We start from the raw sequence: 14,967 nt of genomic DNA, 5'->3' as shown, positions 1-14,967 counted from the left end.
GCAACTAAAACTTTGCATCTTCCTCTGGAGACACGGGACTTAATCCCTTAGGGATAGAGGAAGGGTTAGGACTTGAATTTCTTGCTTGAGCTAGGCGTTTAGTCTGTTATCTTTAGGTTATGCGGCTTGATTACTAAGGAATCTCTGCAGAACACAGATTTTTTTAACTTTATCCAAAGCTATAGCCAGTACCCAGGGTAGTTGTCTTAGTCTCACAAAGCCAGACTTTGCTATGAAGCAGTTGTGTAAATTGGGTGGTTGTGATAGTTCATATGCTAAACTGCAGTTACAATAGGGTGCAAAGCAATGTGAATAGCTTATTAAATTGTGAGCAGTCTTTTCCCCTCTGAGGATAAATGCTGCAACTGGAGGGTTTCATTCTTACCATGTCTCTGCTCTGGTAAATTAGGTGAAATAAGGCTAGTGTGAGCGCCTGCTCATGAAGTCGTGGTAGCCTTCATTCCCAAGATGAAACAGTATGAAAAGGTGTATGGTGTTCAGTTGCCTGTATTATAGCAGCAATGAAGTGCAGTTTAGTCATTTCTGTTAGGAATCACTTCGTGTCAGTGTGACTGTCTAGGCCGTGAGAGGATTGAAGTTCTTTATCTTTTGTTTTGTTTTCTTCCCTTCCTCCACAGATGGTTTTTTGGGAAGATTCCCCGAGCGAAGGCTGAAGAGATGTTAGGCAAACAGAGACACGATGGTGCCTTCCTCATCAGGGAGAGTGAGAGCGCTCCCGGGGACTTCTCTCTCTCAGTCAAGTAAGTAATGCCCAGAAGCAATAATATGTGGTAATCAGGCCATCTAATGCTCGTTTGGACTCGTGGATGAAGGACAGATGATTGTCAATGCTGAAGAGCAGGAATAATCTTCCAGGTGCCCTATAGCATGCCAGTTCTTCCAGTGAAATGTGTTTATTCCTCCGTTAGTAAGAATGAATATATGTACTCTGTTTTGTAATCAGCTACATGGCTGACCTGGTGGCAAGTTGCTGCCTGGCTTACGCAGCAACAACTAGCTCCTTCTGATGGCTACAAAGTGCCTGGTGTGTACATGCCTCTCTCCTGTCCTCCTCCACTCTTCTTCTGAAGCACAAATTGCTCTTTCATCTTCTGTCTTTGCCTGGTATACTTCCAGATGTGTTTTTCATGACTGCTTGGTTCATGCCCTGGAGATACTTATCTTGTCTTGCACTATGATGTGGAATTGTGGAGACAAAGGCCCCTTCCGTCTCTCACTCGCGTGTTCCATGTTGGTAGAGAATCTTAGTCTTAAAACAGTGGACTGAAGAGGAACAGTTCTCATCCTTGAATAACCTTTCTGGAGGTGCTAGCTCTTAACCATCAGGAGTTCCTGTTAGTTAGCCATGGCCTACATGTTATCATGCTACCTATCTCAGCCCCTCTGAAGCCCCTGTAAAATAAAGTAAAGGTATTACAAACTTGAAAGGAAGAGTATGGGATGTAATTTAACATGGGGCGAGGGGGGGGATTCTGTCCCTGCAGTTGATTTCCCTTTTTCTCCACTTTCTGTAATCTCCCCTTTTCCTACCAGAAATGAACAGGTTGTTCTTTAGAAGCCAGGCAGTAGATTTTGATAATCCATGCAAGATTCCTCGTTTGCTGGATTTTCTGTGACTATCACTGATCTGTCTCAACAAGGTGTTGTTTTTTTTTTTTGTCTTTGGTCTGTAATCAGATTTTTATCCTCTTGTACAGCAATACTGATTCATTCCAGCAAACTGAATTAAAGCCACTGACTGTAGAGAGATGTTTATATTTACACCTTGAGGACAATCATCTGAGCTAGATTACTAAATATGAAAGGAAGCTTCATTCCAGAAAGTACATTTCTTTGTAAAACCTGAAGTTGTGACAGCTCCTCTCTGCCTGCCTGTTAGCTTAGTGTTGCCATCTGGTGGCAAGTTCTCAATTGCTTTTTTTGTTGTTGTTGATGTAGTTTGGGAAGAAAAAGTTGTTGTTTTCTAAAAGGTGATCTGCAGGATTTGAAATGGAGAGAAACTTTCAGGATGAGGAAGGGAGAGCTGAGGCAGTACCCATGTTTCAGTTTGTTTTGTAGCCAAGATGGTGTCTACATTTTCAGCCAAGGTATAGAAAGTATGCATGCCAAGTAGGAGTAATTGTCTCCTATTTTCGGTGTTTTGGACTCTAAAGGAAAAAATATCAATGTGCTTTTCTCTTGAAAAATCCTGGTGGACCTCTTTGGAGCTCCTCTTTATGCAAAATAAAATTGTTGGGAAAACAGCTTTAACCGACTGCCAACGTTTGTCAGAACTGTTAACGCAGCGTTGAAGTTGCGTCAGTATGTGTGCAACATCACCTTTTGTGCGTTTTCTGTTCCTTTTTTTTTTTTTTTTAAAGGCCAGAGAGATCTTTTTGTTTTGCAAGATGTTCTTTTAAACAGTAGTTTCACAGTTGGTGCAAGTCCATGCTGGCTGTCAAAAGAGGCAGTCCTGTCCTCCCTGCAGCAGTTTTTTTCCCAGCAGTTCACCTACAGTGGGACCGGTGCCTGTGTGTTATGTTTCTCTCACACTAGTACTGGGGTGGGGGGGGAGAGACAGAAACTATGAGAAGCACAGGACCACAGCAAGAGGAGCACACACTTTAATTTGGCTTGAGTCAGTTGTGGAGTAAGTTGCTGTGTGTGGAGACATAAACCAAAAAAGTGCTTTTAGTGTTTGACTTTGAAATTTTGTTTTGGGGAATGTGGGGTGGAAAGCACTATTGTGTAGCTACCTTAAAGTGATCTTGCACTTGTACCACCAACTCCCTAGTATGTGTCCAAGTTATTCTGTGCACTGTCTTCAGTGACTGAGGTGACTGTATACATATATAAGAATATACATGTACTGGATGCCAGCTGTGTGGCAATATAGTGTAAAAAAAAAATAGGAATGTTGCGTGTGATCTGGGAGAAGGGGTGTTCTGACACCAGGAATCTTTGACCAAAAGACTTCCCAACTTATTCTACAAATTCGGAGAGGTTTGAAAAGCTGGTTTTAAACTGAAGTTTTACAGTTCTACAATACAACTCTACAATAAACATTGTAGAGTTTGCAGACTTCCTCCCCGCCCCCCCCCCCCCCCCCCGAAATAATTCATTATTTGGAATCCATCTCTGATAACTAATTTCTGTAAGATACAGGTGAAAAGTAGCTTTTAGATATGGTCTTTACAGCATCCATTTGTTATCTGTATTCACAGTGTCACTGTTATCAGTGTGCTCTGAAGGGGCTGGTTTTATGTTCAGGGCTGATTTTGTTCTGGCCACCCCAGAAGAAGAATAGTCAAAGTACTGATGACCTGCTTTTTTTTTTGTTCTTCGTTCCTTCTTCTCAGGTTTGGAAATGATGTGCAGCACTTCAAGGTGCTTAGGGATGGGGCTGGCAAGTATTTCCTCTGGGTGGTGAAGTTCAATTCTTTGAACGAGCTGGTAGATTATCACAGATCCACGTCTGTCTCCAGGAACCAGCAAATATTTCTCCGGGACATTGAACAGGTGCCACAGGTAAGAGAAGCAGTGTCCTCAGAAAGCATACTTCTATTTAAAGTATTGCAGCCCACCATCTGAAGTGGGGTTGCATCTTGGAGTAAATGAATAGGGATGGACAGGAGCTGACTTTGACAGTTTTCTTGTCGGCAGAAGTATATCTGTATCGGCAGAAGTATATCTGTATCCTGCAGCCAAACCTAAGCTGGGAAATAAGCTGGGTGTTTGTGTAAAGTCTACCTGCTAACTCCTAGTCTCCCCTTCGGTTCTGGCAAAGTGTTGTTGTTGCTTTAAACATTTGGCTTGTCTTAAGGTTTATAAATGATGCTGAAGTAAGGTCATCTACTGATTTCTGTAAATTAAAAATGGCTTTGCTCCTATTTTAGGACACAGTAAGAAAGATTCTTTCCTTTCTGTTTGTGCTGGTGCATAGCCAGAGCTGTGCCTCTCAGTAGCATGTTATAGTGAGGTTTTGGCATTGGTCTTTCCTGGAGAGGTGCAACTAAGGGAGGAGGTGGTTACAGATAGTAGCAGATGGAACATCTCTAGCTTGCTGGTTTGGATCTAGCCAGTATTAACAGAAACCAAAGACTACTGCTAAGTGTCAGTAGAGCAGCTTGTGTATAACTCCCTCTTTGTTTTGTTCCATTTCCCAGGGCTATTAAAATGTTATGTCGGATATAACTGAGTCTTTTTGTCAATTTTGGATAAATCCTTCTGCCTCTGTATGGCATGAAAATCCCTTTCTAGCCTCACAATTTTAAGAATACAGTGCATTTTTTAATGAACCTTTAGCTTTTCCATAAGCATGGAAGCATTTGGTGACCAGACAAAATGCTCTGCAATAGAACTTCTTGGTATGTGTGACCGATGGACAGCTTTAGAGAAAAGTATGGGAAATGTCAACATTTAGTTTTTAAGGGTATACTTAGTGTATCACAGTATTGGGTAGATTAGTAATATTCATGCTGTCTGTTGGTGAAAATGGGGCAAATAAGAGAAAAGAAATTGTGATTCCCTAGAGTACAGATTTATTGAAGTCATGAACGCTGGAGCATACTAGGGAAACATTGGAGACATCATCTGCTATCTCTATTTCAGCTCTTTCACAAAAACTTGACTCTTCTTTTAAGGTCTTCTATGGGCTATGCTTTCCTTTTTTAGTACCTTGTTGCAGATAGCAGAGACTGGCTTTCAGAGAAATGAAACAGCCTAAATGTTTACTACCAAACCTGATGTAAGCTAAGCTCCTGTCTGAGGGAGCAACTGTCTTGTTCTGTGGATGATTCTCACTTTGTGGTTTTTTTTTTCCCCCTTCTCTTTCAGCAACCAACATACGTTCAGGCCCTGTTTGATTTTGATCCCCAGGAGGAAGGAGAGCTAGGCTTCCGCCGTGGAGACTTTATCCAAGTCCTTGACAATTCTGACCCCAACTGGTGGAAGGGAGCCTGCCACGGACAGACGGGCATGTTTCCACGCAACTATGTGACCCCGGTGAATCGGAACATCTAGAGATAAATATTAGAGATTATTTAAAGAAACCAGAGAAACAGTAAATACACATACAGAGTCTAACTGCAGCCAGTGACCTAAAATCACACGGCGATAAAACCTGAGTCACCTTTCACCATGAGGTGATCCTCCTTCACTCAGTACGGAACTTGAGGGGTGGGGGGAAGAGTTCAACTTACACACCAAAACTTATCTTAAAAAAAAAAAAAAGAGAGAGAGAGAGAGAGAAAAAAGAAATGAAAATAACAAATTTCCTCAGCTGCTCCTGGGTTACCCCTTTCATTCACTCTTGTTTCCCCCTCCTCCTCTGTCCATCAGTGCATGAAGTTTTAATGCCATATAAAGTCCTAGCCATGCAGTTAAAGGAAAAGGGAGAAACTCTGCGGGTATTTTCTCTCTCTACAAACAGTCTTCATTTGACATGAAAGGACATGAGAGAAGAACCAAATCCACAGTCCTGCCTTTAAAAAAAAACAAAAATCATCAGTCTTTGCTTTTGCCTTCAACATTCAGCTCTTCTGGCCTGGGAAAGATGAGATGTTGCTCTAATTTTTATTTTTTCTTCTCCTTTGGCACTTTCTTCTGAAGCTCAGCCGCTTCCAAGCAGGGGAAGGGAGAAGAATTTGTGTGGCTTTTGTTTTCTTTTTTTCTTTTGAGACACAGAGCTGCTTTGAGAAATTCCAACCTACAACTGAAGTCTGTTCTTGCTGTGCTGACAGCTTTTTTGTTTTTTCTTAAAGGTGTACGGTTGAACACATTCTGTAATTTTTCCATAGTGCCTTTCCCTTATTTTCTTTTTTTATTATTTTTTAAGTTAAGAGGACAGTCCAGAACTTTTCAGAGGATTTTTTTCTGTCTGTGTAAATATTTTTGGGGGAAGGGTGTAAAGGAGGGTGGTTTTTATCAATGGACATTTAAGAAAAAAAATCTACAAACAGAGATGGAGCTTTAATTTTAAGATTTATCTTACTGTTTGACTTTCCTTATTCCAAGGGAAAAAAAAAAAAAATCCAAGGCATTCAGTGGCAGCTAGGCTGCTCAGAGGTGGGGAGCTGCAACCAGGAGCCTCAAAAGAAGTAAGAGAAAGGGGGAAGTTATAACCTGAGAAAATGAGAAGGAATACTTTGGGGAAGGGAGGGGCAAGGGGGAATCTGAGAAATACGAGTCCTGGGATGTCCTATAAAATGTACGTTCCTTTGATGGAAAACTCTATAATGCAGAGGAACCTCAAGAAATAGTGCTTGAAAACACTTTATGCTATTAGCGAATGTGTCTATGTGATGCATGTAATCAGCCTGTCTTTTTGGCCTGGGTAAGGAATATTTGCAGTCGTGTTGCTCTTGAAAAGTGGGGTTGGCATCACTGTTCTCCAGTTTCTCCTCCCTCCTCAGGTCAATGTTACTGTTGAAAAAGTACATTCCCCCAGCCCCCCGCTCCCTATTCACAGCAGGCTGTGTGATGACTGTAATCCCCACCCCTCACCGTAATGTCATTTGTTTTGGCCGATTGCTCCTCCACCAGAGCAGCGTGGCATTCAGTTGGACAAAAAGGAAAGGAATCAAACTGCACCGCTCTTTGTGCCAATCTTCAGTTGCATTATTTTTTCTTTTGATGGCCACTTGGCTGGATCCCTTCACCCCACCAACGAATCCAAAAGCTGCAATGGAGATCTCCTCCGGCCCTGCCGAAGCACGGGTGATCTTTTGTTGGAGGGTGCCTTTTTTTGTACTAAGTGTTTCAAATGTTTTATTCCTGAGATGGACTCTGCCTTACACTTTAATTTTCCAGCAGATGAAAGAGAGAGCTATCCTGTAGAGTATTACTTTCTCCCCCTCTCCTTGCTAGCTGACACTCACTTTCTTCCTTCTTTGTAAAGTGATTGGAAAAGGAATCTATGGCATTCTACACCTGGACCATTTGATTGTTTCCTTATTTTGGAATTGGTGTATATCATGCAGCCTTGCAGACATATGTCTTGTGTGTGTATATATATTAAAAAAAAAAAAATCAGTGTTTAAATAAAAAAAGGCCTATGTACTTAATCCTTTAACTCTGCAGCAGCATTTGGTAGATAGTAATTAACTGTGAATAATAAATATACATTGAATTCTTCACTTGAGCATCTGTCTGTTATTTCAGTTCACTGAGCAAAATATAACCGATCAAGCTAATTTATAGAATTCGTAGAGGAGGAAGAAGCTGTAAGATGTGCTCTGGCATGAAGCGCTCGGACTCTTGAGAGTCGTGGTTTGATCTCTGCGTGCTGGGCTGAATTATAACTCTTTCAAGCTAAGTCAGCTGAGAAACATGTCACTTGGCATAAATAGTGGCATGGGGGGAAAGGAACTATCAACTACTCAGTGGTACTGACCCTATTGTAATAAGGAACCAGGAATAGAGGTGATGCGCTGGTTATTTCCGGAGTGCCTGATGAATCCTTCCAGCTCTGCCTCGCGGAAGGACGGAGGGGAAGATTAGCGTTAAACTTGTTAAAGAGCGGCAGCTATGGCTCAAAACGTCGCAGCAGCTTTCCCTGCGTTTGATTTATGCCTTGCAGATCATACTCCGTTTTCCCTTGTCGCCAGAAGAAATGGGCGCTGACCAGTCCCGCTAACGAGCTGTGCGGGCTGCGGTGCAAGTTGTCTTTCAGAAGCTGTCGCTGCCGGCTGGGCAGCTTCTCCCCAGCCTTCTCTCCTGAGCGCATTGCGCCTGTGAATTTTGTAATGGATTCTAATGTACAAGGGAGAAAGGCCCAGTGATGCGAGCGTTTCTTCTGTGGGGTGTCTTTCGCCGTTACTCTTAGTTATGCTCAAATACAGACGTAGTCAAGGAGTTTGCTCAGAAACGTCCAGATTATCCCATTGTTGGTCCTTTATTTTTCGTTTGTGCCGGGGAAGTCAATATAGAAATGACTTACAGTGGTGTGCCTCGAGCTGTTGGCTCCCTTTTTGTAATGCTATAAATTATGCGTTGTTCATAGCTCGGGTGTCGGCTGAAAAGTTTAGAGAAACCTTCTTTCCTTGTACTTTGTAGAGGGAAGAAAAATAGGCTTGTTGCTACTGGGACTGCGTAAGGTCAAGGCAGTTGCAAACAGCCTCTGCGTGGATGAGTTCCCTTTTTCGCCTACCAGCTTTGCTGACCCCCCTGCCGGACCGGGTGCTGTTAGGCTGCAAAAAGCCCGAATCCCACCAGCCACCCCCCCCTAGCACAGCAGCTGCAAGGGGAAGAGCAAAGGGAGGTGGCGACTGAGCCTCAGTGCAGGCGTAATAAAAGCACCGCAGTTGATGGGGCGGCAGGTGCCAAGACCTATAAACTAGGGCTGCGGGGTGAACCCGGCGGGGGAGGGAGGGGCGGCGCTCCCGGACTACATTTCCCAGCGCTCCCCGCGGCGCGCAGGCGCAGTGCGGCGCGCCGGCGGCCGGCCAGGGCGGGCGAGGCGCCTGGAGCGGGCCGGGACCGCGGCCTCCTTCCCCCCCCTCCCCCCCCCCCCCGGGAGGTTGGCTCCGGGGAGGCCTCGGTGCCCTCCGTGGGGGCGGGGGAGGGGCTGAAGGGTTTGGGGGTGAGGGGGAGCTTTGGGGATGGGGGTTTGAGGGGTTTGGGGTGAGTGGGGCTTTGGGGATGGGGGTTTGTGGGGTTTGGGGTTGAGGGGGAGCTTTGGGGGTGTGGGTTTGTGGGGTTTGGGGGTGAAGGGGCTTTGGGGATGGGGGTTTGGGGTGGGGGAGGCTTTTGGGATGGGGGTTTGTGGGGTTTGGGCTGAGTGGGGCTTTGGGGATGGGGGTTTGGGGTGGGGGAGGCTTTTGGGATGGGAGTTTGTGGGGTTTGGGCTGAGTGGGGCTTTGGGGATGGGGGTTTGGGGTGGGGGAGGCTTTTGGGATGGGGGTTTGTGGGGTTTGGGGTGGGGGAGGCTTTTGGGATGGGGGTTTGTGGGGTTTGGGGTGGGGGAGGCTTTTGGGATGGGGGTTGTGGGGTTTGGGCTGAGTGGGGCTTTGGGGATGGGGGTTTGGGGTGAGGGGGAGCTTTGGGGATGGGGGGCTGTGAAGTTTGGGGGTCAGGGGCTTTGGGGATGGGGGGGTTGGGGTGAGGCTGTGAGGCCCTAGGGGTCGGGGGGGTGATGGAGGGGGCTGTGGGTGAGGCTGTGAGGCCCTGGGGGGGGGGGCGGCGGCGATGGGGGAAGCTCCCTGGCTGAGGGGGCTCACTGGGGCCCCCCGTCTCCCTGCCCAGGCTGCGGGGACACCACGCAGACATGGTCGGCTACGACCCTGAGGCCAAGTGCGTCTCCACGCTGGAAGCAGCCGCCGCAGGATCAGCGGCCGGGTTGGTCAATCGGGTCCTCGTCAGTCCCTTGGATGTCATCAAGATCCGCTTTCAGGTACCTTCCTCGCAGCCAGCTCAGGGACAGGTGGCGAAAGAGCCTCTTGGAGAGCAGAGCCGAATTTGTCCTAGATGAACAGGTCACTAGTGCAACTGGAGAGCATTAAATCTGCTTGTCAACCCTCACCTACGTTGTACGCAGGTTATGCAAGATAGCAGGGATATCTTAGGGCTACTATTTCTGTTTATTTAACTTATCTTGTATATTTGAATGGAATCTTTTGTTTTTCTTAGGGTTTTTTTTTCCTCTTTCACTCTCTTTTTCTAAACAATTGAAAGTATTTTCTCTGTTTCTGTCTAGCTTCAGATTGAGCAGCTCTCCTCCAGAAACCCACTAGCTAAGTATCATGGCATCTTGCAAGCTGCACAGCGCATCTTCCGGGAGGAGGGGTTGGTAGCCTTCTGGAAGGGCCATGTCCCTGCTCAGTTCCTTTCCGTTGGCTTTGGAGCTGTCCAGGTAAGGGGACCAGACACCAGCCAGGCCCGGTGTCGTAGGACTCTCTGCTTTGCTGCGCTTCAGAGTAGCTGCATCGGCAGATGCAGAAGGATCCTGGTTTGCACTGTATTGATGCAAGCCAGACCCAGTTTCAAAGATGTATCGCTATATAATGCTAATCTATAATTCCTGAATTAATATTCCTGAGCTTCCTGAATAGAGCTTATTTCTGTTTGGCCAGCCTGGAGCACAGCTAAGAGTACAGCAAGCTCAGGTCTGTCTGTTCCTGGTGTCACAGACGAGCCCTGCTTGTTCCTGACACTTAGCTTAGCTGTTTACTTTCCAAGTGTGTATAGTTTCTTTCTTTGGTTCACTTTTTCCTTACAAACTGGTAGGGCGGGAAGGGCAGTGAGGCTGATGAACATCTTTTGCACAGCACTGTTATCCTTACTTTGTAAATATTAATGACATGTTTTATGATTGCTGGTTGAAAGAGTCATGGGCAGCATATCTGTAATACAGTAAATACTCTTCGGGCTATGTAGAGCATTAAAATGAGATTTTCACGCTTCTCAACGTGAGACTGTGTTGCCAGCAGTATTGGAGATCAGAATACCCCAAGCATTCCTTAGTTTGCTGAGTGATTTTTACAGGGCATTCTTTGAATAAATGCTCCAACAGGTTGCAAGCTGGAGGCCTTTTCAAGGACAAAGAGAGAGAGGGTGGTTGCAAGTGAGGGGTGGAGCCCTTTGATGAAATGAAAGAACAGCAGGAGATCCCTGTCAGTGATAAGAATTGTTTCCTTGACCTATGTGTGTTTGTTTCTGTAAGTTCATGGTGTTTGAGAGCTTGACAAAATTGGTGCACAACGTCACATCATACAGTGCCCGTGATTCCTTCGTGCACTTTGTCTGCGGCGGACTAGCTGCTTGCACAGCCACTGTTGCAGTTCAACCTGTTGATACGCTACGCACCCGCTTTGCTGCTCAGGGTGAGCCAAAGGTATGGGTTAGGAATTCAATTTTTAGAATTATTATTCATGATAGTTGCAATATTTCGTTTATATGAACACAGGAAGTTTGAAAAGTATGTTACAGCCTGTGGTTTAACATAAAAGAACAGGTACTGTTACTGGGCAGTATTTGCATTGTTGCCGAGTTATCCTCTGTGCTGTTGACATAGCTTTTTTAATTATGTTTTACTGCCCCTTGTTTTGTTTGACTCCTGACAGGTGATCCTGTCAGAAAGAAGGAGAAACTGTCCTTATCAGGATAACTTGATTCTCATTTTGGCTGTTGGCCATTTAAAGAATACGCTCCTTAGTCTGTTGCACATTGCATGTTTGAAACTTTCCACTTACAGAGAGTCTTATTTAGGTGATGGTGAGGATGATACTTGAAATTAGTCGCCTTTCACCTGTGTTTTGTATTCTTATTTAGAATAGAATTGGTTTCTGTGCTAATTAAGTCTGTTATTACTGGAGGCATATGAGTTTGTATCAGAGCCGTTTCTGCACAGGGCTTTGACTTAGCGTGCAGTAGAATCACAGCATATTCATATGAATTCTGTTACAGGAGCAAGCAGAGCTGTTAGGAAAAAAATAAATACTTATGTCTGTGATGGAAGTGATCGCAGTCTGTGATTCTCAGCTCTGTACCTTGTTTCTTCCCCTCAGAGACACAGCCTCGATGCAGGATACAATTTCAGTCCAGACCTTTTAGTGCAGACCTAACAATATGGTCATTGAGTTAGTCTCTGGTGGCTAAGACATAGGTTTAGGTTGTCAGTTTACTTATAAGAGTCACAGAGGCTTAGCAGAGAGTACTGTATGAAGATGTGTGAAATGGCTCTTACTCCGTGCTAAAAATCAGGCAGTTGTATTTTGAGCAGTGGGAAATTCCTGTCACCTTTACCAGGAAATAACCTGACCATTGGATTGCTGGTTTTAAGCTTATTTCATTAGGCATCTTGCCTCTTCTTTATTGTCTAGATCTATCACAGCCTTCGCCATGCAGTGGTGACCATGTACCAGACAGAAGGGCCTTTGACTTTTTATAGAGGTTTGACCCCCACGATCGTTGCTGTCTTCCCATATGCTGGTCTCCAATTCTCCTTCTACAACATATTGCAGCAGTTTTCTGAATGGGTGATTCCAGCTGAAGGAAAGAAAGCAGGTAGGCATTTGGGACAATGGTGTCTGCGGTCTTGGAGGGAAAGGGAGAATGAATGCTAGTTTGGGAGACTGACATGAGCTTAGTTTTCTGTCCTCTCAACCTCTTCAGATCAACATGTGACAAATCGCGCCATTTCCCATCTCTCGTTCTTACACCTGCACAGGTATTACAAAGATAAGTGCAATGCAGTTTACAAACGAGTCACGTTATAGAATGACTGTGGTGGAAACTTAGGTAGATTGGAAAGCAAAGTGTCACAGGTCTGGACGCTCTTTCTTGAGTCGCGTTACGTTACGAATACTGTGGGAAGACCACGTTGGCACCATTTTCTCTCGGTTTCATTAGTGCTTTGGGGACAGGACTCTCATATTTCCCAAGGAAATCTGCCTATAGATTGCAGTAGAGCTGTTGCAGCAGAAAATTCATTTAGCCTAATTTAAAACTCCCAAGCTCTTGGCTTGATATGTTTATGTTGATTTCTAGCTGCATTATAGGAGAACCTCATCCTGATGCAGACTATCACTTTGACAGTTCTAGAAACTAGTTACTCCCAGGGAGAGACAGGGTGTCCAACATCAGCATCTTTTTGTTCCTCATCAGAATTTCTTCAAATGATGGAACTAGTATTTTCAAGATCATGTCTGCGTATTTTTACAGAGAGGCAGAGGCTGATGCTGGTTTAGCGCTGTGAACTTGCGTTTGTCAGGAAGAAGACCAATATCACAAATCTCGTTTCCCACTGGCCTGTGTGAAATCGTCAGGCGGTGTCACCTTATGACTTAGGTTGACTTACTCTGGATTGGAATGAGTAATCAGGAGTGCAAGATTTCCAGTGGCTTTTACCTGAGGGGCATAAAAACTTTCCTATCCACTAGTGACAGGTTATCCTTTGTTTCTTTTTTATATTTTCACTTGGCAGAGCAAAAGAATGAATCAGTGTAGTGAATCAAGATGAGTTGTTATGCTCTGGCTCGAATGGACGTTGTGAGCCTCGTGCAGGACATACAGATTGAGGTTCTGGGGCCTGTACTATGCAGAAGAGACAATGTAACTTTAAAGAGTCTTTCTGGCGTTATTGCCCGTGTATAAATGATTTTACCTCTCATTACACTGTAATCAGAACTCCCTGTTAATCCTCGCTTTTCCCTCTCTGCTACCCTCTCCATTTCTCTGCTTTTCAGGCAACGTTAAAAACCTTGTTTGCGGCAGCTGCGCCGGAATCATCAGCAAAACCCTCACTTATCCTTTTGACCTGTTCAAAAAACGACTGCAAGTGTGTGGCTTTGAGCATGCCCGGTTAGCCTTTGGGCAGGTGAGAGATGTTTGAATTGACTGGTTTTCACGATTTGGGATTCAGATCAAGGCAGATCCGGAGCCAGTTATCCCTAGAACGCAGTGATGATTCGCCAGTGGTACCTGTTTTGTTTGCATAGGGGTTGGGAGCTCCCAAAGAACTTCTGGGAGCTAAGCATTGTTCTCCCTTATTAACAGGAATAGTTACATGAATAAGCAGGATTTATTTTATAATGTTGTCCAACATACCTGTGCTCTGCCTTCTCATCCATCTCCATCAGGTCAGCTGTCTTGGAACTGAGGGTGAGTTAGGCAGGTGAAAGGATTTCAGTTTACTTGATTTTTCTATTTGCTGCTTGGTATTTGTAATTCAGGACCGAATGAAAAGCAGAGGATGATGCTGGCTTCGTGCTGGGATCTCCTGTGTGCCAAGATCCTTTTCTGCAGTGAATATTTTGATAAAAGATGTAGACACCAAAGTGTTCAGTATATGTCTTATGTACCAGAACTTCCTGAAATTCTAAGTAAATTAAATACTTCCGGTGTTCTTAAGCACTGTCCTTATTACCTCAAAATACACTTTAAAAGAAATGCAGATCTTTTAAGGAACTATCTATTTTTCCCCAAACATGGTAATTTTCTTGTCTTCAAATTCCTTGGGTCTGAGAAGCAAACCAGTCTGACCAGAGTCAAGAAACTCTGGGAGTAGGAATTATAAGTCCTAATTCATTGCACTGGATGCTTCTCCTCTTCCAGGGAGGTACAGAATTTGTTCTTAAGCACTGATGTGTCACAAGATGTTAAACCTTCATGACGACATGCAGAGAATGAATCAGAGACTTTAAATGCTGTAGCTGTGTTTTATTTCCTTCAGAAAACTGAAGAGTTGCCCCTCCTTGGAGAGTGAAGGAGATGGAAAGCAATAGCAGCATGATCTGAAATAGTTATTCCACAAACTTGTACCATAAATCATACATGCGACTTTAGCATAAAGCATATCAGGCACTCAGTTGGAATGACCTGCATAAGCTTTTACTGATACAGAACGTGTACTTTGTCTCTACCAGCGTTCTCTAGCAAACTGACTCTCTGGCACTTTCAGTTTTATTAATATCCAGAAAGGCATCTCCAGGCTTCATGTTGTGATTATATTTCTCCGAAATAGTATGGGGCTGTTTTCTTTCCCAGGTGAGGTGTCCTTGAGTTGTTGCTTGTTTCACCTTTCACCACTTCTCTGCCAGGTGCGGATATATAGGGGTCTCCTGGACTGCGTAAGGCAGATCATGCGAGAGGAGGGCCCGGGTGGATTCTTCAAGGGCCTTTCCCCCAGCTTGCTCAAGGCTGCTGTCTCCACTGGCCTCATCTTCTTCTGGTATGAGCTGTTCTGCAGCCTGCTCTGTGCTCTGAAGAACACTGATACCGCTAAGAGGAAGGAAGGCTGAAAGGGGCATGTATTTGGCTACCTGGTATCCTCCTGGAGGAGAGAAACTGATGGCTTTGCTCTGTCATGAGCGTGCTGGAAATGTCAGAGCTCCAAACATAAGAAACGGCCTGCTGTGACCATACAGGAGCAGGTGACTGTGAGTTCTGCTGAGGACGCTGAACTGCTTTGCTGGAAACTTGCAGAGAGCACTTTTTTTGTTCTGTCTCCTCTTAATATGAGCAGATGCT

At 44.8% G+C, this 14,967-nt stretch overlaps 2 protein-coding genes across 7 annotated transcripts in view; both read left to right on the top strand.

Moving 5' to 3' along the window:
- Positions 1–7,136, top strand: part of GRB2 (growth factor receptor bound protein 2) — a 67,391-nt gene extending 60,255 nt beyond the window's left edge. For all 3 annotated transcript variants that reach the window (XM_068914094.1, XM_068914093.1, XM_068914092.1), the window contains 3 exons: positions 639–761; positions 3,360–3,528; positions 4,837–7,136. In XM_068914094.1, the coding sequence (XP_068770195.1) occupies positions 639–761; positions 3,360–3,528; positions 4,837–5,022 (478 nt within the window). In that variant the 3' untranslated portion in view covers positions 5,023–7,136. The remainder of the gene's footprint in view (positions 1–638; positions 762–3,359; positions 3,529–4,836) is intronic.
- A 1,286-nt stretch (positions 7,137–8,422) lies between these two features.
- SLC25A19 (solute carrier family 25 member 19) lies at positions 8,423–14,741 on the top strand. Of its 4 annotated transcripts, none has more exons than XM_068914052.1 (7): positions 8,423–8,518; positions 9,244–9,391; positions 9,695–9,850; positions 10,661–10,831; positions 11,820–12,003; positions 13,185–13,315; positions 14,538–14,741. In XM_068914052.1, exons 2-7 carry the CDS (start codon positions 9,266–9,268, stop codon positions 14,736–14,738), a joined length of 969 nt encoding a protein of 322 aa, XP_068770153.1. In that variant the 5' UTR covers positions 8,423–8,518; positions 9,244–9,265; the 3' UTR covers positions 14,739–14,741. The 4 variants fall into 4 exon arrangements, with proteins under 4 accessions (XP_068770153.1, XP_068770152.1, XP_068770154.1 ...); XM_068914051.1 differs by having other exon boundaries at positions 8,439–8,581; XM_068914053.1 differs by lacking the exon at positions 10,661–10,831 and having other exon boundaries at positions 8,439–8,581.
- Positions 14,742–14,967: the final 226 nt, after the last annotated feature.

This window comes from Struthio camelus, chromosome 19 (genome assembly GCF_040807025.1).
Source record: "Struthio camelus isolate bStrCam1 chromosome 19, bStrCam1.hap1, whole genome shotgun sequence".
Lineage (NCBI taxonomy): Eukaryota > Metazoa > Chordata > Aves > Struthioniformes > Struthionidae > Struthio > Struthio camelus.
Note: the sequence above shows the minus strand (reverse complement) of the source record. Positions and strands in the feature narration are given on the sequence as shown.

Bases quoted from the DNA above. Each gene is read 5' to 3' on its own strand.
- SLC25A19 (XM_068914052.1), top strand. From the start codon at position 9,266: ATGGTCGGCTACGACCCTGAGGCCAAGTGCGTCTCCACGCTGGAAGCA. The intron at 10,832-11,819 runs GTATGGGTTAGG...TTTATTGTCTAG, and splicing joins CTGCTCAGGGTGAGCCAAAG to ATCTATCACAGCCTTCGCCA. The intron at 13,316-14,537 runs GTGAGAGATGTT...CTTCTCTGCCAG, and splicing joins CCCGGTTAGCCTTTGGGCAG to GTGCGGATATATAGGGGTCT.